Here is a 27,683-nt window from a genome sequence, read left to right as displayed (position 1 = left end):
TGATACTGAACAATCTTTGTTTTCAGATCTTTTGAGAGTTGCTTTGAGGATCCCATGCTGTTACTGTTCAGAGGAGAGTCAAAGAAGATTGCTGGTTCAATTCCCCATCACTGCCAAAAGAGATCCTATGCTGCTGGGCCCTTGAGCAAGACCCTTAACCTGTAATTGCTCCAGGGGCGTTGTACAATGGCTGACCCTGCGCTCTGATCCCAAGGGGTATGAGAAAACTAACAAATTCCTAATACAAGAAATTGTATAAGGCAAAATTAAAGAACAAAAAAAAAGGGAAGCACAACTTGCAATCGACCACTTTAACACTAGAATTACCAGAGTAGATCCGGCCCACCTTAAAACCGTTCTCACCTCTCTTTTGTCTTCTAAATCTGCCGATTAAGACAAGCAGCAAAAAGCCGGCTATTCCATCCCCCACCATCGCAAAAACGTTCACTAAGTTTTCCCAGCTCATGCCTTGTTTGATTATCTGGGAGTGACTGAACTGGAGTTTTAGAGTGGAAATAATAGATCATTATTTGGAACACACGCATTTCACGTGTGTTCCGTTTCTACAGTAATCTGTGTAAACATATTGTTAAAACAGAAACTTTTTCATATTTTAGTAATAAATGTTACAAAATGTAGGCATAAACTATAGAATGTGTGAAGCCTGACGGCCAAACATTAAATAAACACTTTTACAAAAGGTTCAAGGATGTCACAACACCTTACATGGCGTAACGCTGAGATTTGCTGACTCAGAGCACGGCAGCCCTGCCGCGCCGTAGAGACCAGAGTTCGATTCCCTGCTGGGGAGGTAGTGTTTTTTTTTCTTTGTAGCTTCAAACGGACATAAAATTTATAAATTGGTATGCACTGTAAATCGTTAAGTTTAAAATGTCGATCGCAGTTATTTCTGTTGATTAAATCATGCTTTTTTACTTAGAGTCAGAACACGAGCTTATTCAGGTTCTGATCTGACTCTAAGTAACAGCACCAGTATAAATCACACCCAATCTGACACTGTTCGTTTTCAAATAATATTGCATTACTTTGACGATGTTTTCTGATTGGTACTATTCGCGTCATAAAATGATTTCTTCAAAACGTCACATATATTTGTTTTGAGATAATGAATAGAGCTGCAAATTACAGGTGCTTGTTCAGTGTAATAGGAACCATAGCACAGAGAGGTGTGTACACTGCAACAAGTACGCATGTCGTAAATGTAGGAAGGGCGCTCCTTGGGTGAGCTATAGCGCCTCTTTATGTGAAAACAGGAGTGTCAGATGGGGAGTGTCTGATGATTGCATATAGCGCTGAAGCTACTGCTCTTTACTATGTTTCCTCTGCATGTCCTGGAGTACAAAAGAAACAACATACAGCAACATGTGGGGACTGGCAAGATTGGGGGAAAAAAAACACGCGGTCGTATGTATTGCGATACACTGCAGAGCTATAGTGCGTCTTTATGTGAAAACAGCAGTGTCAGATGGGGTAGGGAAGGATCCTGAACGCGACTGTGAGAACGGAAAGTGAATAAAAAAAACAAAAACAAAGATAACCTTTACAAATATCATAGACTACACCGGCTGTTACAGACTGAAATCAAATGTATCTTTTTATTCTAAAATAGTAAAAATAAGAGCAGTTCACTTCACAAAAGGGAGTCGTGCAGGATCGAACTCATGAACTTTTGAATCCCAGTCAGCAACAGATACTGTTGCGCCACGGGGCCGTCATAGTAAATGAGTGTCAATGTCGCACACTAAGGCGGCTTTTTTTTTTCTGCAGTTATATATTTGAATAAAAGCACACTTGTTCTGTTACTGTATATTTGTACCTTTTGTGAAAGTGTTTCTTTGATATTTGGACTTCAGGCTTAATACATTATATAGTTTATGCCTACATTTTGTCATTTACTACTAGAATATGAAAAACGTTTCTGTTTTAAAAATGTGTTTACACAGATTACTGTAGAAACGGAACACACATGAAATGTGTGTGTTCCAAACAACAATCTATTATTTCCACTCTAAAACTCCACTTCACTCCCAGATAATCAATCAAGGCATGAGCTGGGAGAAGTTTGTGCACGTTCTAAGTCGGTGGGGGGGATGGAATAGTCGGCTGTTTGCAGCTTGTCTTTATCTGCACATTTAGATGACAAAAGACAATGGCGGAGAGGTGCGAACAGATTTAAGAAGCGATTTAAGGTGGGACAGATCTACGAGTTTTTTCGTAGGCTCTGGTAATTCTAGTGTTAAATACCTTTTCTCATGACTGGACACACCTGTCTATGAAGTTCAAGGCTTAACAAGTAATCAGTATTGAGCAGTTACATGCATTCAAATCAGCAAAATTACAAGGGTACCCAAATTTTGCACAGCCTGTTTTTCACATTTGATTGAATTTCATACAACTAAATACTGCTTCACTAAAAATCTTTGTTTGGAAAACACCCCAGTACTCAGATGTTTCCAGGAAATGAAAGACATACCAGTTATCTTTTTTGTTGAAATTAGAGTAAATTATTATGCAGGCTGAGAGGGGTTCCCTATATGACTGTACATATAGCTGTGTGTTTGCACAAGTATTTACAAAATGTGCCTTCAGAAGAGCCTTGGCTGTAGGTCTTCTACAGCTTAGATTATATATATGCCAATAAGAGAAAGCCTAGGCCATGATCTAGGCTCAGTACCTTGCTCTCTCACAGTTTTCAAAACAGACTCTTGTTCTCATATGTTCTATAGCACTCATTATTTACTGTGTTCTTCGTGCATACTGATACTTTTTTATCAAGATACTATTAAATTGATTTAAATATTTAATTTAATATTCACATATGGCTGCAAAGCCTCATTTTCAGTGGCAAGTCATTTAGTGCCCGGATATTAAACCCTCTTAAATTATCCATATTTATTCATGTTTACATGCTAATTGGTTATTAGAGAAACCTTTGTAATTCCACTGGCAACACTGAAACCTGATTTAAGCAGGATAGAAAAAAGGGGAAATCCCCCTGGCAACTGGATAAAGAAAGCTCAGAGTCAGTAGTTTGAGGGGAAGAGAAAAAAATTACTGGTCCTCAGTTGTCTTCTTCACTAAATACACACTAAAGGCTTGATAATTAGGAAGCTTAGGAAGTGGAGCCAGAATCAGAAAATGTCAGGAAACAGTGCAGGGAAGTCTGTAAATCAAAACAAACAATATAACCAGTGCCATATCGATAGACCATAATTGTAGTTAAAAGGCAGAAAAAAACAATGTCAAAGCTAACTATAAAGAATGACTGGATTCAGGTGAATCCAATATTGGACAACTAAGGAGTGTAAGATGCTTACCATTTCACTGTCATCGTAATGATTTTGCCTACTAATGGCATAGCAACCATTAACAAAAACAGACCCCAAAATGGTGGTGTCCATAAGAAAAACTGCTGCTACAGGACAAATTTATGTATTTGTTACAATCTTTGAGAGGGCTGCGTCCTCGTCAGACCTCACGAAAAAGTGGGCCCCAAACACAGTTGTATGGAATGCTAAACCAGGCATTGCACTCACTGGCTTAAAACAGGTCTTTATGTCAGCACCTGTATTGATGGCTCCTGACTATTCACTAGCTTTTATCTTACAGGATGACACTGTGGACACATGTCTAGATGCTGTGTTAAGCCAAAACATTGACAGTGTTGAACACCCAGTCATGTTCCAGAGCAGGAAACTACTGGACGAGGAGACCAGGTATGCAACTGTCGAAAGAGAAGCCCTGGTGATCCCTACAGTGGACTGTACTTCACAAACAGTCAAATGCATAGGTAACCTTATCAGTTCAAAGTCACAGTCGTACATTGATGTGGTTCTCTCCATGCCAACACCGATGCGCTTTTTCGAGCTCAATACTTCACGGTTCGGGAACTTTATTTCAGATAAGTACAGAACAGAAAAAAATTAAACAATACGACAGTTTGTAATTATGAGAAACATTTTCTTTTATGCCATATGTATTATGGAATAATATTTTTGTACAGATTTTATAAGTGAAAGTGTGTATTTTAAGGAATTTTTATTTATTTTAGTTTTTTTGTGGTCACTGAACAACAAACCTATAGAATTTCATTTTGTTAATAAAAAATGAACAGTTAGCATCTGTGGTCTACAGTTTAATTATAATAATACCAAAGTTAACAATTTAATATAGAACATAAGGCTTCTATGTGTCTGGTTATGCAGGAGCTTAGTGTAAAAAGTTTTGTAAAGTGATAAAGGAAAAAATAAATCAGTGTCGGAAAAGGCTAATTCAGTAACATGAGATCTGTGATCGGTATTGGCCTTATAAAACCTGATCAGAGTATTCTTACTTAAAAGCTACCTCTTATTTAAATAAAACACTCACATTTTATGAATCTTCTTCAATAAACTGAAAAAAATCTTTCAAAAATGAATCCCCATTACAGTGATTAGATCGTGAATATTCAAAGAGGCATTTTTTCTGTTATTCAGAGTTACTGACAGGCAATGGCCAGAAGCACAAGCCAGAATTAAAGCGTATAGTCTTAAGTTTAATTTATAAGATTTATAAAGGAACTTGACATTGCACGTGGTATATATACAGTTTTATAAAAACCTATATTTTTGTGTGTGTATCATTTCTACCTTTCAATCTTAAAATATTAGTAGGAAATCTAAGTACGGTTTTACGTGTATACAAGGCCCCTTCTGATTTTTTTTTTTTGCAGCATGGAAAAACAGTTTTAAGTATGTGGTTTACTATGGCCACTCACTACCCTTTTTTTTGTTGAATTTACTTTTATAGGTATTGGTCTAGCTATCTTTATTCTCTTTCTTTTAGAAATGATTACTTCCACTTTTAATACTCGACTAATTACTTCTTCCAAAAATTTTACCACATTGTGATCTGCCAAATCCTTGGCAATCCATTACGAAAAACAAAAATCTAACTAATCTCAAACTGCACCTAGCGATTTAAATTATACAATATACTTGATAATGGACTTCTAAACTTATTTTAAAATTAAGTAGATAGTTAGTTGTCATATGTTTTCTTTCTGTGGCAGAAACAGCACCTCTGTCTATGGCTACATAGGTGGATTGAGTCATACCAAGCTGAAGCCCATTCCAGAGGTTTCCATTCATTCATCCATTATCCAACCCACTATATCCTAACTACAGGGTCACGGGGGTCTGCTGGAGCCAATCCCAGCCAACACAGGGCGCCAGGCAGGAAACAAACCCCGAGCAGGGTGTCAGCCCACCGTAGGGGGCGCGCACACACACGCACACACACACGAAGCACACACTAGGGACAATTTAGAATCGCCAATGCACCTAACCTGCATGTCTTTGGATTGTGGGAGGAAACCGGAGTACCCGGAGGAAACCCACGCAGACACGGGGAGAACATGCATACTTCACGCAAGGAGGACCCGGGAAGTGAACCCAGGTCTCTTTACTGCGAGGCAGCAGTGCTATCACTGCGCCACCATGCCACCTTCCAGAGGTTTGCACACTTGTAATGAAATTATAAAAGTGACCTTAGACTTATCAGTGGCTAATGCTCATGGCTGTAGGTCAAATACTAATTGAAAGTGCAAATATTCAGGTCCTTTGAGTAATGTATGCAGAATCTGGGTGTCTTTTGCCTGTTAAGGCACTGCTGTTTTTGTGTTGCTGAAAGGCACCAAACTCCATTAACAGTTGTTAAACTGTAACATCATTTAACTATGCCTGTAAGCATCCAAGGTATTTCCGTTAATTGTGTGACTTATGAAAAAGTTATTTGCATTTCTTGGCAATGGTCTGTGCACTTTGTGGCATAAGGTAAATGGAGAGCCCCATCAGTCATATCGGCTGAACCTGATTCAGAACACTGTAAGAGGGACGATTTCTGGGTCAGCCCCCGCCTTCTTCTATGCAGCATCACCGCTGAACAGATAATACAATTACTTGTTGAAATGCACTTTTTATATGCAGAGATAAATACAAGTATAACATGTTTTCATTTAATCCAAAATAAAATATTGTTTAAAAGTAAGAATATTATCCATCCATCCATTTTCCAACCCGCTGAATCCGAACACAGGGTCACGGGGGTCTGCTGGAGCCAATCCCAGCCAACACGGGGCACAAGGCAGGAACCAATCCCGGGCAGGGTGCCAACCCACCGCAGGACACACACAAACACACCCATACACCAAGCACACACTAGGGCCAATTTAGAATCGCCAATCCACCTAACCTGCATGTCTTTGGACTGTGGGAGGAAACCGGAGCGCCCAGAGGAAAACCCATGCAGACACGGGGAGAACATGCAAACTCTACGCAGGGAGGACCCGGGAAGCGAACCCGGGTCTCCTAACTGCGAGGCAGCAGCGCTACCACTGCACCACCATGCCACCCTAAGAATATTATGTTAAACAAAAAAATAAAGTCTTCTCCCTCAATATAAACCTTCTGAAACAGATCAAACACGGACACACAAATCAATTTCTACAATTTTATACTAACCCCAGTCCCAAACATGTATTAAATTCTGCTGACACTGCTTATCTGCTATAATTTCATACCTTTGGATGGGTTAGATGGCAGATAAATGTCCAACTTTTCTCCTTCCATTTCCCCATAAGGAACATTTAATAACGTCTGAAACATGCTGCGGGCAATCTCTGTACCTATGAATTTGAAAAAAAATAAATAAAACTACACTCAGAGTTTCACATTAAACTAGATTTCATTTGAGAATAACTAAAGTAAACGAAGGTAAGTAAATTCTTAAAATGGTTATCACTTGGCAGATACAATAGCAATAGTGACTCCTCAGCATGTTATGAAATTAATGTATTTGCACAAATAATTTCATTCTTGCTTTCTTGACTTTTAACTTACATTAAAAGTTAAGCTTCAATAAAACTATTGCCTTACGTAATTTACTTACTTTCAGAATTAAAAGTAGCAAAGGTAGCAGTCCCATAAAAGCAAATAGCATTGGTAGTTTTTTTATTGTCTTGGAAATTCACCACAATATACACAGTATAAATCAGAATGAGTTAATATGAAGTATATTAATTTGCCACATTAATTTACCTTCTAAAGCGAGGCATATTTTATGAATAAAAAAAAAAAAAAATACCCAACTCTTGTGTTTTATAATGGAGCTAATGGACACCTGGGGCTCAAACTAAAAAAAAAAGCCTTCAAGCGTGTACATCCACTTTGAAGTAGCAAAGTTTTGCTTTAACAAAATATGCTTTCTGTGTTTCTTTGGCACGCTTGTGACATCAAAAGTAAACTATCCATCCATCCATCCATTTTCCAACCCGCTGATTCCGAACACAGGGTCACAGGGGTCTGCTGGAGCCAATCCCAGCCAACACAGGGCGCAAGGCAGGGAACCAATCCCGGGCAGGTCGCCAACCCACCGCAGGACACACACACCCACACACCAAGCACACACTAGGGCCAATTTTAGAATCGCCAATCCACCTAACCTGCATGTCTTTGGACTGTGGGAGGAAACTGGAGTACCCGGACGAAACCCACGCAGACATGGGGAGAACATGCAAACTCCACGCAGGGAGGACTCGGGAAGCGAACCCAGGTCTCCTAACTGCGAGGCAGCAGCACTACCACTGCGCCACCGTGCTGCCCCAAAAGTAAACTAGAAATAATAAATGTTATTATAGATTCTTGGTACTATTTTCTAGAGGCAAGGATATGTTTCTTGCTCACTTGTCTGCCATCCCCAACCAACCCCCCTTTGTCAATTTATATTCTGCTTATTATCCTACTTTTGCATCTGCAATTCTGTTTCTTTGGCAGTTATGTTATGCCATGTCTTGTAACAATAGATAGAGGCCTGCTCAGATCACGTGATTATTTTTTGTAAATGATGCGTACTTCTTGCCTATTATATTCTATGTTACCATTTTACATATTCTAAAAAGCGAGATTCATGCCAAGTGGCAGAACAGTAAAAAGCACATATGACGGGATTCAATGTACCTTGTACAAATAATACATCTGAATCTTACTGAATTTTCAACAAAAGCCTGAAATTTCTGAAGGAAACATGGTGCGTACACACAATAAAAAAATAAAATAAATAAAATGAAACTGAAAATGAAAAGGGCAGAGCGTGCAATAAAGCCTAACAATGATGAAAGAGACTGAAGCACCACAAACCATTCATCAATTTTTTTAATGCATGAGGATATGATAATAAAGGAACACAGAACAGGGTCTTTGAGTGAGTAAACTCATACACTAATCAACTTGAAAATGCACAGGGGGAACATGCAAAATCCATGGAGCTGTGAAGCAGGAATGACTACTCCATGCTACAACTCTTCCTAATACTAAACTTCAACCTGATTAAAACTAATGTATGCCTATAATGTATGTTCAGTTCTTGTAACTTAACTGCATGCTATGAGTATGCTCATATTTCCCTCGTGAGACCATCAAAGCAAACAAAAGCATTATCATTCCTGTGGGAGTACGCAGTATCTTTGTGAAATAATAAAATACTCTTCTATAAAGTAAAAGAATGTGAGCAATTGCAAGTGTGACTTTTTTTAGTTATAATTGCCTAGTTGCTTACATAGCCAGATGTGAATTGCCATCTATGTTATCAATATTAGTTAACATGACTAACATGAGAGAGAGAGATACTTTATTAATCCCAAGGGGAAATTCACATACTCCAGCAGCAGCATACTGATACAAAAAAAATATTAAATTAAAGAGTAATAAAAATGCATGTAAAAACAGACAATATCTTTGTATAATGTTAACGTTTACCCCTCTGGGTGGAATTGAAGAGTCGCATAGTTTGGGGGAGGAATGATCTTCTCAGTCTGTCAGTGGAGCAGGACAGTGACAATAGTCTGTCGCTGAAGCTGCTCCTCTGTCTGGAGATGATACTGTTTAGTGGTTGCAGTGGATTCTCCATAACTGATAGGAGCCTGCTGAGCGCCCGTTGCTCCGCCACAGATGTCAAACTGTCCAGCTCCATGCCTACAATAGAGCCTGTCTTCCTCACCAGTTATTGTCAGTGATTCAGTGAAAAATGAGCAGCGAAGTGAAGCACATAGCTGGCCTCCTAAAACGTCTGGCTCTAATAACATTTTTTACCTTAATAAAACAACATGATATACTGTTTTGCAATATGTGAGCAATTTCAAGATGTGGATAAATACTTATTAATATTTTCAGCTTGAAAATTTGACGTATTTGGTAAGTTTCAAGGCTTTTCTTTTCACATTAGGACCCAGGTACCAACTGGCTCCATTATAAAACACAACAGCAGGACAGTTGTTTTTTTAAAATACGTCAGTCAGGCAGTCATTGTCCAACCTGCTATATCCTAACACAGGGTCACGGGGGTCTGCTGGAGCCAATCCCAGGCAATACAGGGCGCAAGGCAGGTGCAAACCCAGGGCAGGGCACCAGCCCACCGCAGGGCACACACACATGCCCACCCACACACCAAGCACACACTAGGGACAATTTAGGATCGCCAATGCACCTAACCTACATGTCCTTGGACTGTGGGGGGAAACCCACGCAGACACGGGGAGAACATGCAAACTCCATGCAGGGAGGACCCGGGAAGCAAACCCAGGTCTCCTAACTGCGAGGAAGCAGCGCTACCACTGCGCCACCGTGCTGCCCATAAAATAGGTTTCACTTTAAAATCCAGTTTCCTGTGGCAAATTAATATATATACCATGATTGTGAAGAAATAACTTTGAAAAATATCAAACACATCCTTTAAGATGTAATTCGTATAACTGATGAAAATATAACTGTGTGCTAGGAATGGAAGGTACACTATCACAGTGGAATGTTGTTTATGCAACATTTTTACTAAATCAGTTTAATAAAATGTATGTTGCGCTGTTGTCCATATCTATACTAAGAAACAACATTATACGTTAAAGGATAAATTGCCATAGGGTTAGGGTGGAGGACCTTTGATAGGAAATCCCTTGTAGTTTTCAGTCGGCAACATGCCTTGGTTCGGTGTGCACCGTGCTTTTGCTGTCTAAGCGTTCTTCAAAAACAACAAATCCATCATCTCTACGCAATGTGCCTTCCACATTCAGCAATTCCCCTAATGATGATGTCCCAAATCAGAAAACAAGTGGGTGGCTAAATTTAGACAGATGGGTACAACATTGAAGAAAAAAATCTCCAGTCCGTCCTCGGACTGTACAAATGCCTGAAAACATCCAAGATGTAAGGGCATCAATTCTGCAGTCTCCTAGACGATCACTATGCAAACATGCTTCTGCATTAGACATTTCCAACAAGTCTTTGAGGAGGATTTTGCATGAGAATCTTAATTTCCATCCATACAAAATGATGGTAGTGCAGGAACTCACTGAGAAAGACTGGGAAAGCTGTTGAGAGCTGTGCGCAAACATTTCATTAAGATGCCATTGTCATATGTAGCAACGAGGCACATTTCCATTGAATGGTTGCATAAATAAGCAAAACTTTAGCTATTGAACTGAAACCAACCCTTGTGAACTTCATCAGAGAACCCTGCACAGAGACCGTGTTACAGTTTGGTGTGCTCTGGTTTGGTGTGCTCTGGCAGAATTTGGCATTGTAGTCCCTTACTTTTTTGAGGAGGGGGGAGCAACGGTTACCATCACTTCAGAACGTTACATTGAAATACTAGAGAACTTTATGTGGCCCCAGCTGGAAGAAATGGATGTGGTATATGCCTGGTTTCAACAGGATGGAGCAACAGCTCATATGGCGTGGAGATCCATGCAAGTTTTGCAGGAGATGTTTCCAAGGAAGCTGATCTTCCTGCACAGCGATGTCGGATGGCTTTCGCGTTCCCCTGATTTTGCTCTTTCTTCTTGTGGAGCTATCTCAAGCTGAAGGTATACTCACACTGACCTCAAAACCTTGAAGCCCTCAAGGACACTATTCACCACAAAAACGCTGCTATTCCCCTTGAAATGGCCGAACGAGTCACGTGAGCATTCAGAAATCATCTTGTATCGCTAATGATGGCCAACACAATGAAGACAACGTTTTTAAAACACAGTGAAAAAAATCTATTTTGTATAGCCTTTCTTGTGTCGTAATGAAATTTCATTTATCTTGTAGCATTTTTATAGAATAAATGTTTGAAATGTGGTACTTCTTTTTGGCTCACCCTGTATATGGGGAGGCTTTGGAACACAAAATGTATACTTATACTCAAATTCTTTTGTTGTCAAGAGGTGGATTTCTGATTGCAAAGCCTGTCTTTTCCTATAGAGTGTCTCATTTTTAGACATGGTGTGTTTCTGGATCTAGTCTGGTAATTTCACTGATTAACTTGGGATGCCTTCTTGGTTTCCAATTTATTTTTGTGTGAAAGTCAAGTCAAGTTGGGGAGCATGCACTGGTACAGTGTGTTGCCGCACCCACTACACAACAAAACAACTCGGGATCTCGGTTTGCAACCCCCAAGGTAGACATACAGTCCAGTCCCACCCTCCAGAAATGACCCTCTATCTGCCACAGCCAGGTGTTATGTGGGCGACTCCTTGGTCTGGACCAGCCACTCGGGTCCCCAGCAATGAGGATCTTATAAGCTGGATCACTCTCAGGGAAACACGCCACATGGCTGTAGTGCCGTAACTGATGCTCCCTCACAATGCAGGTAATGTGCCTCATTCGGGACTCCATGAGCAACCGCTCATTCGGCACAAAGTCAAACCAACGGTACCCAAGGATTTTCCGGAGAGACACAGTACCAAAGGAGTCCAGTCTTTGCCTCAGGTCACTGGATAGCGTCCATGTCTTGCAACCATATAGCAAGACGAGAAGCACCAGGACTCTAAAGACTTGGACCTTCGTCCTTTTGCATAGATATCGGGAGCGCGACACACCCCTTTCCAGCGACCTCATAACCCCCCCATGCTCACTCAATCCGTCTACTGACTTCATAGGAAGAGTCACCACAGACATGAATGTCACTGCCCAGGTAAGTAAACCTCTCAACAAGGTCAACACTCTCTCCACAAACAGACACACTGCTGATGGATGTGCTCAAGAGGTCATTAAAGGCCTGGATCTTGGTTTTTATCCAGGACACTCACAATCCCAGACACTCAGACTCCTCGCTCAGTCTCTCGAGCGCCCCGATCAGAGCCTCCATTGACTCCGCAAGATCACAGCATCGTCAGCAAAGTCAAGATCCGTGAACCTTTCTTCACCAACAGATGCCCCATAGCTGCTGGACCCCAAGACCTTGCCCAATACCCAGTCCATACAAGCATTGAACAGAGTAGGAGCAAGAACACACCCCTGACGAACCCCAGAATCAACTGGGAAAAACGCAGAAGTCCCGCCTCCACTCTGCACAGCTCTCACAGTACCAGTGTACAGGCCGGCCATGATATCCAGCAACCTCGAGGGGATCCCATGAATCCTCAGGATGTCCCACAGGGCAGCTCGATCATCTTTGTCGAACGCTTTGCGAAAATTGACAAAGGCTGCAAAGAAACTCTGCCGATAGTTGCATTTGCACTCCATGCCAGGATGCGGTTGATGGTAGACTTCTTAGGCGTAAAACCAGACTGTTCCGGTCGCCAGTAGGTGAGACAAGTGATCACGGATCCTATTGAAGACGACCCTAGCAGGGACCTTACCCGGCACCAAGAGCAGTGTTATCCCCCTGTAGTTGCTGCAATGCAGGCGATCACCGTTCCCTTTCCAGATAGGGATGACAAGTCCCATTTTCCAGTCAGTTGGGATGATGCCAGTATCCCAAATGAAAGCAAAGATTGCTTGCAATGCCAAGAGGACAGCCTTACCACCAGCCTGGAGAAGTTCACCCCGGATACCACAGATCCCTGCAGCCTTTCCCCCCCTCAGCTGGTTCACCACCTGTGCAATCTCAGTGAGATTGGGCGAATCACAGCTAATTGGACGATCAGCCTCAAGAACCGTGGACCCAGAGATATCCAACGTCCTAGCTGGAGGATCAGCTTTGAACAACTGCTCAAAGTAGCAAGCCCAGCAGGTCACAATTGCAGTGTCGCCCGTAAAGACTGTTCCATCAGCTGCCCTGACTGCGACTCTCTCTCTCTCTCTTTATGTGAAAGATATAAAATAATCTGTCCTCTTAGAAATGCCTTCAGAGTTTCCCAGAGTATTCCTGCAGAGACCTCTGAGGATGTATTTGTCTAAAAAATAATCAATTTGCTTGGATGAAAATTCTGTAGAGAGAGCTCTCGTCATCTAATAACAGGGGGTTAAGACGCTGGCTGCTAGATGAGAATGTGGGGCTCCATGATCAGAGGGGTATGGTCTGAGATAACAATAGCATCATACTTGAAAGATTTGATCGTGGTCAAAAAAATCATCATCTATAAACAAATTACCAATTCTTGAGTAGCAATGGCGTACTGGTTAGATGAAGGAATATGCTCTCAAGTTTGGATTTACAAATCCCATTTGGTCTGATAATTTATAATTGAAAAAAATATTTTCTAACATTACTCCATCAATTTTTTGTTAGCACCATCTGCATAACCAGATAACTAAGGCAACCAAAGTAATATGAATCAACTGTAGTAACTGATTGACAGCTAGTGGCATTTGTCTACATATCAGAGAGAAATTGCTACAGTAAAGAATAAATCACACACACTTAGGACAGCACTATTTGAAGTGGCTAATTTTTTAAATATTTTGTTAGGTACTCCACATAATGGATTTCTCTATACTCCAGAATACTCCACGAGAAAAGTAGTGTTTCATTCGCACAAACGAGAATCAATCCTCATTGGCACAAATGAGAATCAATCCGCAGATATTTAACTAAATAATCAATTGGAAATCTTCATAAGGGATGACTAAACTGTTTTTATCATTAAAATAAAAAAAGATCATTCAGCCACTATTATACTGTATATGTGAAGTCTGTTGCATTTTCATGTTCAATGTGGCAGATTCTAATTGTTTCCTTCAAGAAAAAGGCATTTTTGGTTGCTTTTAAATGATACTGAATGTGTCCTTTTCTGACATGACAATTACCTAATTGTCTTTAATAATATTTATTCACTGTGCAATATTAAATATTAATTACTCCATTTATATACATATTATAACTTTTCTCTGACAATTATCTTGCTAGATATTTTTATTATTATTTTATTCATCTTAATTCACTCTTTTACTAACTGATACATTTTGATACAAATCATTACGTTGACAGATACACCTTGGACACAAATCCATTTAGCACAAGGAATGGGGAATCGGATATAAAATTTTATAAAAATTTCATATCAACTGGTCTTCTGTGATATATTGTTTTATCCTAACCAGAAAATCCTATTTTAGACCAAACCAGAAGTACAAAGCTGCACTTTCATCAAGTGATGAAGATGACGACACCCTCCCAGCAGCTCCACAGCCTGCAAGATTTAATAAAAGTAAGATGTCTCGTCAGTTTCACTTGTTAAGTACTAAATGGTGAACATGTGATATTTTTAATTTCTATTCTTTTTTACCTGGATAGTGCATAACAAAGACAACATCAAAAAACCTGCTAAATTGTCATTTTTATTATCTCAATCGGGGCAGAAAAAATAGCTCTACCATTGTGATTGATGCATCTATTCTCAAGACATACATGAAAAGATAAAATAATGTGTAATTTCTATGGAAATATGATGTATGCATTTTGGTAACCTTGTTTTCAGCAGTTTCCCACCTGTTGAGCCATAGGCATGACACTCCTCATACTGAAGGTAGTTTGTCTTTGCTCAGTAGACTCTGTGTGCTCTGTAAGCATTCTGTTCATTTATTAAAAGAAAATTTATATGCATACGGATGTTAGATCAAGATATTTAAATTACACTTTATTGACAGGACCCAACCAAATGTACAGTCCCACTTACATGACAGCCTCTTTACAACATGTAGGTATGTGCAGTGACTATTTTCAAGGACCGTTTTCTTGATTTGGAAATCAGTCAGTTCTGTGGGACCTACTGCTCGACTATGTCTTTTTTCCAAGAAATTACACATCAGTATTTAATGAATATACTGTAAACATTTGCCCTCCCAGTATTGTACAGTATTTTGTTTTTCGGGTTTAAGTCATATTTATGGACTCCATCAGAAAGAAAGCCCGTTCACCAGGAAGGTAATTCTACAGTGACCTATGTAAGCTCACATGGATATTATAACAGTTTCATGTGCTCTGACAAAATATTTTTGAAATTTTATTTATATAATTGCATAACAAAAACCACATCAGAAAACCACTGCTAACTTTACTTTTTGTAATTTCTCATTCAGGGCCAGAATCACTAGTGTTACCGAGAACACCAAGTAAGTGGCTTGTGAGTGATGTAGCCATTGTTAAGACAAAGATAAAATAACGGTGTAACCACTATGGAAAATACACTGATGTATGCATTTTCATAACTTTTCTTTCACCTTACTATAATTGTCAGTCAAAGTTTGTCATATTAATTGTGAAGTTATGTATTGTGGACTATGGCGAATCCCAGCAGAACCTACCTGATCAGAATCCATTTGACAGAAAGCATTGTGTACACATAACACATTGTAGATACAGTAGCAATCTACTTGTACTTTTGTAATTTGTGATATATACCTTTTTACATTACAGATTACTTCAGAACAACCATAACAGTGATGCTAACCAGCAAGCTCTCCAACATCATGGACAATATAGAAAAGACCCTGCAAATTACAAATAATGTATATGTTGATGTGGAACTTCCTTTTCCTCTCCCCCTCAACACAGGGGAGTCTCTGAAGGATATGGATTCCATGCTCTTTCAGGACCAGGAGCTTTGAGAGAAATTGGTTGTTTCATAATACATTTGTCAGAGATTGTATAATACAGCTTTCGGTATTTGAACAGCTGTTCCAAGACATGCACGCTAATATCTGTTGTCTTCCAATAGGGGCAATTATCTGTCTATTAAAGGAGACAAGAAAGTCAAAGAATCAGTGAGACGAATGACTCCCTGCCTAATGGTAAATGCTGTTGCTCAGTTGTGTAACTGGACAGATGTGGAAGAGAAAATCTTTTCCACAGATCTCCATCTGAAAAGCATCATCCACAGTACAACTCAAAAAATTCGGCAAACTTTTGCCTTGGTTCACGATCACACACTCGGTATACGAACAAGCCAGTTTCCCTTTCGGTTTGTGCGCGCCAATGATTTCTGCACGTGTTGCATTGTTCTCGGTCAGACGTGCGTGCTTTCGCTGTGAAGTCTTTGTGCTCTATTTCATTTCCCTTCCAGTTCGTAAGCACCGATTACTGTATTTAAGCACGTGTTCAGCCTCTCCCTGTTCATTGTTCTCAGTCAGACATGCGTGCTTTACCTGTGAACTCTTTGTGCTCTACAGTATTTCGTGTGCTTTTGCAGTTAACCATGGCTTCTAAGCAAGTGAAGAGTGGTGAGAAGAAAGTGTTGCAATGTTACTTTTCTCTTTTTTCAAATGTTCCTTTTTTTCCCCCCTGTGCTTAAAACTCATGTAAAAAGAGTGTTTACAGCGATCGGGTTGTAATGCTATTAGCATGAACTCCTGTAATGTTACTTTCTTGGTTGGCTTTTAAATAAAGTTCGGATTTGTTCAAATGTTCCTTTTTTTCCCCCCTGTGCTTAAAACTCATTTAAAAAGAGTGTTTATACAGCGATCGGATTGTAAGGCTTTAGCGAGAACTCCTGCAATGTTACAGAGAGAGAGAGGGGGCTCGCGTGCTACTGAGCAAGAGAGAGGGCTCGCGTGCAGCTGAGAGAGAGAGAGAGAGAGAGCTCGCGTGCTGCTGAGAGAGAGAGAGAGAGCTCGCGTGCTGCTGAGAGAGAGAGAGAGAGCTCGCGTGCTGCTGAGAGAGAGAGAGAGAGCTCACGTGCTGCTGAGAGAGAGGGAGCCTGGGTGTTTGTGTCAGTGTTATTCAATGTTTTTACATTAGTTTACTATTACACTGTGCATTCTATGGTGTAATTAACTATATTTGTGCTTAAAAATCTTTAAAAAAATATATTTACATACAGTTCGTACGGTCTGGAACGGTTTACTTGTATTTACATACAATCCTATGGGGGAAATTGCTTCGGTTCACAACCTAATCGGTTTACGACCAGAGATTTGGAACAAATTATGGTCGTGAACCAAGGTTCCACTGTATGTCTATTTTTTCATAGGTTTTACAGCCACTAACAAACATCAATCATACCAGAGTCAATGTATTATAAGTATTAATTCAAAGGTGCTCATTAATACACTGGGGTAGATAATAGAAGTTAACAACAAATATCTGTGCAACGGCAGGGGCAACCAGGAGAAATCCCACCACAAAGAAAGCTGCTGAAGAGGACCTGCAGTGAAAGGTGACTTGGTTTGTGAAAGGTGCCTCCGACAGAGATGGGGGCTGAAAACAACAGAGAATGAATGCAGAAAAGCATTTGCAATGTAAGTTTTAATTGTGTGTACACTAAACGCTGCTTTATTTGGTACTTATTCTTTTACTGTCCCTTATTAATTTTCTCTTTCTTTTTGCTCTCTTTATACGGGCAGTGTTACATCTGAAAGGAGAAGACTGTAGACAAAAATGTGTACAAAACTGTACAATATGTTGTTCTCAGAATTATTTTTATTATTATTATTGTTGCTGCACATTCTTTGCTCTAATAAAAAGATCTACACTTTTACTAAGTGTGCTGTAGTCTAGTTAAATTTTTCGCCACGAGTGGTGGTCAATTAATGAACTGCCAGCAATAATATTTAGTATTAAGATAAAATGAAAAGGCATATAGTAGCCAAAGGGCAGATTTCTATCAACAAATGCCCTCCTGCCACTCAAGGACTAACTGTCAGCCACCAGCTGCCATCACTAGCGGGCCACCAGGCAACCACCCAAAAGCCGATGTGCAAAATTCCAGCAGATCACTGGCATCCATAGCTGAAGGATATTAGTGGTCCACTGGACTTTTGCTATCAGGGAAATGGGTCGTAGTTTTTTCCCACTGGAGCCCAACAGCTGTATTCGGTGCTAAGCAGAAATTACTGGGCCTTCCATCACATACACTGATAGCTGACATTATAATGCGATGGAATAGTACACTGGAAATACTCAACTGCTATCTTGAGCAGCAAACAGTAATAGTAGCAGCCCTCATAAGCACAGACTTACAGTGTAATTCACATGAAATCAATACGCTGGATGGAACTGAGATCAGTGACGCCGACGACATCATACAACTGCTTAAACCCATTAAGTCAGTCACAACAGTGCTAACATGATAAACATACCCCATTGTGTCTCTCATTGTGCCCGAGTAGCACACAACTGAGTATGGCACCAAACGAGAAATACGCAACCACTGTGGCAAGCATAAAGAGTGCCACTGATAAGACTGCATGGACAAATATGGTGGGGACTATGATATTCTTGTAGGGAGCATCGCAATGGATGTAGGATTTAAAACTCTGCCACATCTGTAACCCAGCCAGTGCGATGCTGTGTTCAACAAGGTGAATGAGGAAGCAAAGCAGTTACAGTACTGCCAAGTATTTATTTACTCTGTGCGTTTGTGTTTGTGCTCAGTAGTAAAAATTATGTTTGGTAAAGTGCTAGAGTAGTACCACTCACAGTAGCATCTTAAATAGAAAGCAGACTAGTAACAGTTCAAATACTGATACGTAATGGAACTGATAAAACTCACATATTAAATGTTTGATATATCATGACTTGTAACCTTACCAAATTGTTTCTCACTTGTCAGAGGTTTCCTATACATGTTAAAAATTAAACTGCATCTAGTCATTTTTTATATTAAAAAAAGGTTCCCATGTAACTTCTGCTATTTGTAGATCCAAAAAACAGAGGGAATGGGAGAAGCCAGAAATGAAGTGGATGGAATAGAACAATATGGTAATGAGCTAGAACAACCACTTCCCAAAACAGTTGGCTCTGGAAGATCTCCTTGGAGATTATTTCACTAAATCAGTGGCACTTGCCAGAGCAAGAAATTGAAATCTACAGAAGAGTCCCCTATTGCACTCATGTGCTCTCCACTGAAATAGTGAACAGAAAATGCTCCAAAGTACTCACTCATTTGCCCACTGGCTAAGACATATCTCTCAACTCCTGCAAATTCTGTTCTAAGTGAACGTGTTTTTTCGACCTCAGAAGATATTGTCAGTGCCCAAAGGTCACAATTGCTACCTAACCAAGTGGATATGCTTGCGTTCCAAAAAAAAATCTGCTGATATCGTTGGCTAAGAAAAACTAAGCTTTGCACCACCACACAGGCTTTCATTATGCTGTTTTTATATTCAGTCCAATTAATAGATGTATTATTCGTACTATTTTTTACACTAGACTTTTTTCTGGAAAGAAAAAACTTTAGGAGAAATTAGTTTTAATATGCAGAATATTAAGCATAGTACTAAATGTGTGTTATGCTTTATTACATATTGTGCAGATAACTTTCACTGTTATTATATTGTTTAACACTAGAATCCCTGAAGTCTACGAAAAAAGTAATAATCGTAGGCCACCTTAAATTCCTTTGCACCTCCTTATTAGTGTCTTTGTTTTGCAAATGTGTCTATCAGCAATGGTAGCAAGCAGCCTGCTGTCCCATTCCCCACCGACAGTCAGACAAAAAGTTCTCCCAGCTCAAGTCTGTTTATCTGGGTGTGAGGTTGGTCTGGAATTGTATAGAGTAAATAATATATCGTTATTTGGAACACATGTATTTCATGTGTGTTCCGTGTCTACAATGATCTGGTAAATGTAGTATGACAGGAAATGAGAGGCAAGAAATGTTGAACACATAACTAAAACAGAAACTTTTTGCATGTTATAGTACTAATGACAAAATGTGGAAATGAAGTGAAGACTGATGGAAATGTGTGAAGACTGAAGTCCAAATATCAAATAAACACTTTATATACAAGCACCCCATGACAGAAAGAGTGGGACATACAACTTGTGGGTGATGCTGACCTCATGATCACAAACTGTGTCATGAAGTGGCCTGGGTCTGTCCATGATGTGTGAATCCTGAGGGAAAGCTCTCTATACAGAGAGCTCCAAACCAACCAACCAGATGACATAATATTAGCAGACTATTGACTAGAGACTACTCCTACCATGGGTGATGACCCCTTTTCTTACACCAAACACACCTGAGCAAGCATGCTTCAACACTGCTCATTGCAGAACAAGATGTGTTATTGAGCATTTAAATGGAGTTCTGAAGTGGCGCTCTGTAATGTTGTTTATTTGAACAATTTAAATTTAATGTAAATTACATATTTGTTTATGAAATTCACCCTGAATCCACCCTACGATTCGCAGGAGAATAATACTGCTTTTTGGATCAAAGTTATTCCAATCCTACTAAAAGGTTCTGAACAATGCAAACTTAAGAGTTTGATCTAGATTACAACAAAGATTTGATTACGTGATCTATTCCAATATCAGAATCCATTTTTAGTTTTGAACAATCCATTTTCAAGATCTGATCCAATCAGATTACTTTTAAACAATTGAGCCCTGATGTTAGCCATAAAGATCAAACTTCCCCCAGTGTGACATTTCTTATAATTGGTGAAGTACCCAGGATTAATTAACCTCCTTAGTATTACATTCACCCCAGGAAAACCAAGCCAAAAACGTAGAATTTTTTTAACAAGAAAATGTTATTACATTGTGACAGGAACATGCAAATGCCAAACCATCAACATACGAAATAAAGTGCAAAACCCTGCCTAGGGTCCCAAAAGTGTAATTTTAATATTTGCAGTTAACCAGATTATAATTTTGATTTTCACTTAATTTCTTCATGATGTAAAATACTTTTTTCAGACATAATCTTAGACTGGGTTTGCTTAGGCTAATATGTTTTAACTACTCCAGGTTTTCATCATATACCTCCTAGTCTTCAGTTCCTTATAAAGTCTAGTAATGATTACATTCTTCCTTTTAAATGGGAACTAAGAACAATCACATGGAATAAGAAAGAAAGAAAAACAGCAATGGTTTTCTAATCCTAATATAACATTTTTTTTCTATTCCCAACACTTGCCTAAGGCCAAAATCTACATAATGTAAATCACTATAACAAGCTAATTAGATTTATTGCTGTTTATTACTTTGTTGATTTTTGTACTGTTAAGAACAGCAGTGGTACCTTCTTTCAGCAAAGCAAAATGTGCAGCAATTACAGCATCTTCATCCATCCTATGAGACCATCGGCTGGGAGAATACTGTTTTTCCAGCTCCTGTAAATTTCACACAACAGGCACCATTATTTCCAGAAACCTTAGTGCAGTGTGTAAACAAAACAGTATAAAATACTTAATATATTCCCAAACCTGCTTACTCCAAATAAGGGACATAAAATGTGAAAGCCTTTCCTGGAAGCATGAGGAACAAGGTAAATAAATAAAAGCATACCCATTAAGAATAAATGGGATGATATTTAGGATTTTTTTTAAGAGAGATGGTCTTAATTCTAACTGGAGGCTACCTTTTGTTTTATCCCAAAATATGGCAGGAAAACTGCCTGGCTGACTGATCAGAGCACCATCCAGGCCACGGCCTTGTGATCTTAAATTGCAGGCTTTTGTTTATTCTGCATGTTACTATCCTGGGGCAGCTACCCGGAATCCCTGTAGTGGGGCATCTTATAAATTTAGTCTTGAAGCAAAAAATAAATTATTTGATGACTAAAGAATAAAGAGCATATTTAGACCACCTAGAGTTAAAATCAGATCCTGCACTAAGGGAACTTGTATTACTAACTTAATTCAAATTAAAACAAAAAATATAAAACCAGCACAGAAACACATTTGCAGTTTAAAATGCTGCTTACTAAACATTTGTTCTCCTGGAAATAAAGCTGCTTTAGTAAACAATATGATATCAAGTACAAAATCGGATTTATATCTTCTCATTGAAACTTGGCTTAGTAAACTTGACACTATCCACTTAGATAAGGCATCACCAAACAGTTATAAAATTCCTCCATATATCAAGAGATACTTGTCAAGGAGGTGGCCTTAGAATAATTCTGCATGATGAACTGCAAAGTGCCTCTAAAAATGTAGGCATTGTGGAATTTATATTAAATATTAAAACAGATTCCATCACAATTATAGTACTAGTGTACAGAAAACAAAGGTCGTGTTCATTTTTGACTGAATGACTAAATATTGCACCCTTTTTATTTGATTTAACTATACATTATGATCATGTAGTGTTGATAGGGGATTTTAATATTTACATTTATGTGGAAACTGATACTTTTAGCAAATATTTTACCTTTTACACTCAGCAGGGTTTTTTTCAAATGGTCAATAGCCCAACTCATAGTCACAACCACACATTAGATCTAATTATTATTTAAATTTTGAATCTCACTTGCAAGTATCACTTCATTAAAGGAAGTTATTTCTGATCACTACAAAATTATGTTTCATTTTGGTTTTGCTTTTACCAATACATCTACAGATTAAAACAAGAAGAGTGCGACATCTATATTATATATCTTGAGAAACCGAAGCATAATTGTGGAAAACAATTTAGATCCGCTAACATTATAAATAATGTGATTTTTATAAGACGTTTCCAATAGCGGTGGAGTGGTGGCTCTGAGAACAGGGATCTGTGCCACAAGGTTGCTCAAATCCTGCAAATGCCAGAAGTGATACCACTCTGTTGGGCCCTTGAGCAAGGCCCTTAATCTGCAATTGCTTCATCCTGGGTATGACGTTAACCTGCATCCAGCCCTGCAAGCAGGTCCTCCAACTTCAGGGAAAACTTAGGGGTTGGTGGCACTGTAAAAAACCTTACACTGTTCCATTCCATTCAAACTAGTGTGGCGCTGAGGTGTCACCCGTTGCACGGCTGTGCTCGGGTCCTAATTTGGGATCCTGAGATGGTTCCTCATGCGGTGGGTGCAGCAACATGCTGTATCAGTACATGCTTGCAATCTCTCCTTTCGAGACAGCAGCTCCCATTAAAACAAACTGATTAAAGTTAATAGTTTAATGGTTTGATGAGAATACTCAAGCTCTTAAAATAGAATGTGAAAAACTGGAACGTAGAGGGATAACATCAAAGCTGGAGGTCTTCTAAACTGCATGGACACAGAGTGTTAAAAAGTATAAAAAAAGCTCTCTTTATAGCCCACACGGACTACTATTCAACATTTAGATAACATACACAGAGATACACACAGGGACAAATAAGATGCTATTTAACTTAACTTCCATGCATCTGTGGGTGTAGGAGAAAACCTTAAGTGCCCAAATGAAAGCCCAGTCAGACAATGAATAATGTAAAGACTCCACGTGTACATTGGGATTTGAATCCAGGATCCTGGATCCATGGTATAATCAAGTTGTTGCCCCAGGAAAAGGAAGATCCAAAATATTCCAAGATTTTTATAGTACTGTAAGTTTTAAAGTAATTTCAGGAAAAATGATAAACTAATTTTTAAACATATGTCTGTGATACTATTTAAACAAAATGTATTTAATTATTTATTTTGATATTATTTAAACATTACTTCAGCAGTTGTTTCAAGTTGTATTACTATAATGAACACAACAGATATAAATTATAGATTTATAAATTCACCATTTAAAAAATGATCAGCTAATAGTAGTTTTTAATAGCTACTAAAACTGTCAAGCTTGCCTTAACTTTCAACACAAGTACAAGATGTACTAATATTTAAGTATCTTTGCAAGCATTGCTTTTCCTTTGCAAATGAAAACAAATCCATAATATACTGCCTTCAGTGTTTGAAGCAAGTAATCAACCATTTGTAGGCACATACCTCTTTACTCATTTCTTTCCAGTTTCCCATGGCTCCTTAGTAATGCTGCTGTTTAAAAGAACTTCTGTATACCGCAAAACTGGTGAAGTTTGAACCTGTTGGACTGAAAAAGGTCACTATTGTATAAATCAATGACCTAACAAAACAAAGGCTAAAGTTCATTCCTTTCCCATCTCTCTGTGGTAACATATTAGCAGAGGCATGTTACTACTTTTAATTATGTTCAGTGTTCATCATTTTTATTTTGACACAACTGTTCTTCTGCAATAAAAAGTCAGTTTTACTACAAAATAAAATCAACAGCCAACACAATAATAATTTTTAACACACACACACACACGTGATATATGTTTATTGGATCAAAAAGCTTCAGGATCATTTAATAGGCATTAATTCCACTTATCATTTGCCAATAATTATTAGACCCACAACATTATTGGGTTTTTAAAACAATAAAAACATAACATTTTATGATCAACTACTTAACAGATGTTGACTGGTCTGCACATTTTTTTTTTTCTGCCACCAAAAATCATTGGTTTTCTTTACAGATTTGGGGATGCTGAATCCAAATATACCAACAGAACAAACAGTTCTATCACATTCAGTTTTTGAGAAATAAAGGTTTAAATTAAAAAAAAAACAAGCACAAAAAACATTTTAGAGAAAAAATATTTTTTAAATTATTTAGACTTGAAAAAATGTAAATATACACATAATTGTTTTAAATATAATTATTACCTTCAGAAAGTAATCATTTGGCAGTCTTTTCCTCTTATAATCCTCTGAAGGTGTTTCAAAGTGGAATGACCATCAGATGTCTGCTAACAAAGACTCACTCCACTTTTCACTATTTCATTTGAATGATGTCCTGGAGGAACCCCTTGTTCATCAGAGGATGCTTCCATGTTCATGGGAAAAAAAACACAAATGAAAGTACAGGCAATGGATTAAAAAAATATGCTGCACCCAAGTTCTAGGTAGAAAGACAGAAGCTCCTTAACTGGTTCCTCATAGATTTCTGTCTGTGTATTCCTAAGAAAATTGTGGCATGTGCTTTTTTTCTTAACTAAAGGAAGAATGTGTATTCTTTTACCACTTGCTTGATGAATTATCATGACATTGCATATTTCTGTAAAAAAACATTTAAACAACAACTTTTTCTCTTCTGGAAAATAAAAAAGCACCTTTCTAACATTTTAAATATACATTCCTAGCTATTTAAAAAGATTAAGACGACAGAAAAAGAAATGCTGATTGTGAGCAAAAAATGTATAGAAAATACTTGATTTTTGGTTTGCTTCCATCTCAAAGAGGGTCATTTTACAGTTCAAAATACATTTCAAATAATACTCTGAGCATGAAAAATACTTATGTCATAAAACAAACAAAAAAAAAAATCAGCCCTTTTCTTCTTCAAAGCAACCTTTATCATTGAATCCAATGTCTACCATAAATGGTCTACGGTGGATAAATTCCAATTTCTGAAATTGATTCAGCACACCGAAATCATTAAAGTGTGCTATTTTTTTTTTGGCCAGGAGGATTTTGTTGCAGACCAGTTAAATTAGAAATGCATTACTGTAATACAATTTCACATTTTTACATGATTAAGATTTATGATGATTTTACCAAAGACTGAAAATTCTGAAAGCCAAATATAATTGGAATATATCTGAATGAATAAATACAGTGTTGTAAATATAAATACACTAGCTGAATACCCGTGCTTCGCTACTGGATAACAATCGGGTGATGATTGACCTCCAAGGTTATTCCTCTTTTTATTTATAATTTATTTTATTGTAGTAATCAACTCTCGGCAGAGGCCAGCAGGGTAGCCGTGTGGCACATGCCGTTCTCATCCCTACCACCTTCGCCGTTACTTCCCCTATCTTTTCATATCTGAAATCATTCTTGAGACAGATTGAAGACTTCAGTGCCAGCTTAAGTGAAAAATGAAGGAGTAATTCCAACACAAACACTGACTTGATCAGTTTCAACACGAAAAGATGCCGACGAAAGAAGAGAAGAAGTGGGCCGCTAGGGTGGGGAAAAGAAGAGCTGCTCAAGAAGCAGCAAGCACATCAACCTCTGAGCAAATGAATGCTAAACATACAGAGAAAGCGGATGAAAACTAGGAACGCTCAAGTCAAGTGTATTCACTGCACGTTATTGTGCCGTGCACCATTACTGGTTTAAAAATAATTTGTGATCTTTTCAAAGTGAAATATAATAATTTTCCTTGTGCCTACATAAAAAATAGGGGCCAAAAATGTGAGAGTTGATCTTAGAAAGTTAATGTTAAGGTTAAATACACATGAAAGTATGTTTAATTTCAATAGAATATCAGTTTCTCATGGTTATTTAGATTATGGCATAATCTTTTACCCCCCGTTAAGTAAACATGAAATAGACCTTGCTTAGCTATACCTGTAAAACAAAGTGTTAATTAGGCCAGTTAGGAAATAGTCTCACTTGTACAAGCATGGACTGTTAAATTAGTTTACAAATAGAGCACTGGCATACACTTGTCTGACTATGTTGAATGTTCCAATTACATTTTGGTCATCTCCTGATTCTTTTACAACCTTTAAAGAACATATGAACATTTGAAAGTATGACTGTATGACCAAACATACAGAGAAATGAAACAAGTAAGCCTTAAACAGAACTTTTTATAAGCAAGAACTTTTATTTTCTTTGTAATATCAATTTTCTCTATTTTTGGGTGAACTTTTGCTTTTGAATTTTACTAAAAGTTTAAAAATTACGATATTTGGATTGTGGAATTATTTGAACACACGTCACACTAAAAGCTGCAGAAAGTTAGAACACAGCTACAGTAAGAGTGGAATTAAAATTCAGCAACTGGCTGAGTGTGACAAGGAGTTGGGAATGCTGGAATTGGACGAAATTTCAAATACAGAACAATCTACAAAACAAGTGACGCCTCCCACTGTATAAAGATTTTATTAAAAACAGTAGAGAAAAGATAGAAGGATATAAAAAGTCAGTTTAAAGCATTAAGACAGGGGTCTGCAATTATTTTTACCTCCAGGCCAGTTTAATTCTGTGCCGTTTATATAGGAACAACACTTTTAGCATCAGGGCTCCAACAATCCCTCGGTTTTTAAATTGTTGCCATGAGGTTTTCTGCAGTAGTGAGTTTATTTTTATTATGTGCGATTTTAAAATATTTCATTATGTTTATTATATAATGTAAGTCGCTATAACTTTTCAGTGCTTCAGAGTATGTACTCTGTATGTGCAGCCCAACAAGAGCACACTTCACACAAGAGTACACTGGCATGCTAGTCTTCCTTGCAAAGAATAAAAATTAAATTTACAAAGACATCATTGCCTCTTCACAGAAGAATGTAATGTGTACTGTTTGCATTTATTCATGGCCTTTAGGTGTGTTACTCGTCTGTTTGTACACTACTCATCTGAATAACTGCACGACCTTCTTTTCATTAATGGAAGGTTTACTTATTTTTACAAAAACAACATTAATGTTTATTTAATGTTTATTGAAATATTTTACACTTTGTATACGGGTAGCAAATGACTGCACTACTTATTCAATTAACATTTAATGTTAACATTTAATTGTACTACCTCAGTAATAGTATGTTTTCACAAAATTGTTGGCTAGGTTTATTACTTCAGTTTTCATTTGGAAACAGCAAACGGGGACACCGTTATTTCTATTTTCTATTTACTCGATAATTACATGTGCACATTGTTATAAATATCCATTGCATACTCCAATTCAATGGAGTAGTCGTTAACACATTTTAAT

General features: G+C 38.2%; 1 protein-coding gene across 3 annotated transcripts in view; it reads right to left on the bottom strand.

Annotated features, from left to right (window-relative positions):
* Window positions 1-27,683, bottom strand: part of afmid (arylformamidase) — a 142,814-nt gene that overhangs the window by 99,490 nt on the left and 15,641 nt on the right. For 2 of the 3 annotated variants that reach the window (XM_028791818.2, XM_028791819.2), the window contains 4 exons: window positions 24,620-24,779; window positions 23,879-23,981; window positions 21,224-21,314; window positions 6,581-6,685 (listed from right to left, as the gene is read on the bottom strand). In XM_028791818.2, coding sequence (XP_028647651.1) covers window positions 6,581-6,685; window positions 21,224-21,314; window positions 23,879-23,908 — 226 coding nt within the window. In that variant the 5' untranslated portion in view covers window positions 23,909-23,981; window positions 24,620-24,779. The remainder of the gene's footprint in view (window positions 1-6,580; window positions 6,686-21,223; window positions 21,315-23,878; window positions 23,982-24,619; window positions 24,780-27,683) is intronic. The other variant, XM_028791821.2, reaches the window with a different exon arrangement.

Source organism: Erpetoichthys calabaricus, chromosome 14, assembly GCF_900747795.2.
Source record: "Erpetoichthys calabaricus chromosome 14, fErpCal1.3, whole genome shotgun sequence".
NCBI classification, from domain to species: Eukaryota; Metazoa; Chordata; class Cladistia; order Polypteriformes; family Polypteridae; genus Erpetoichthys; species Erpetoichthys calabaricus.
Note: the sequence above shows the minus strand (reverse complement) of the source record. Positions and strands in the feature narration are given on the sequence as shown.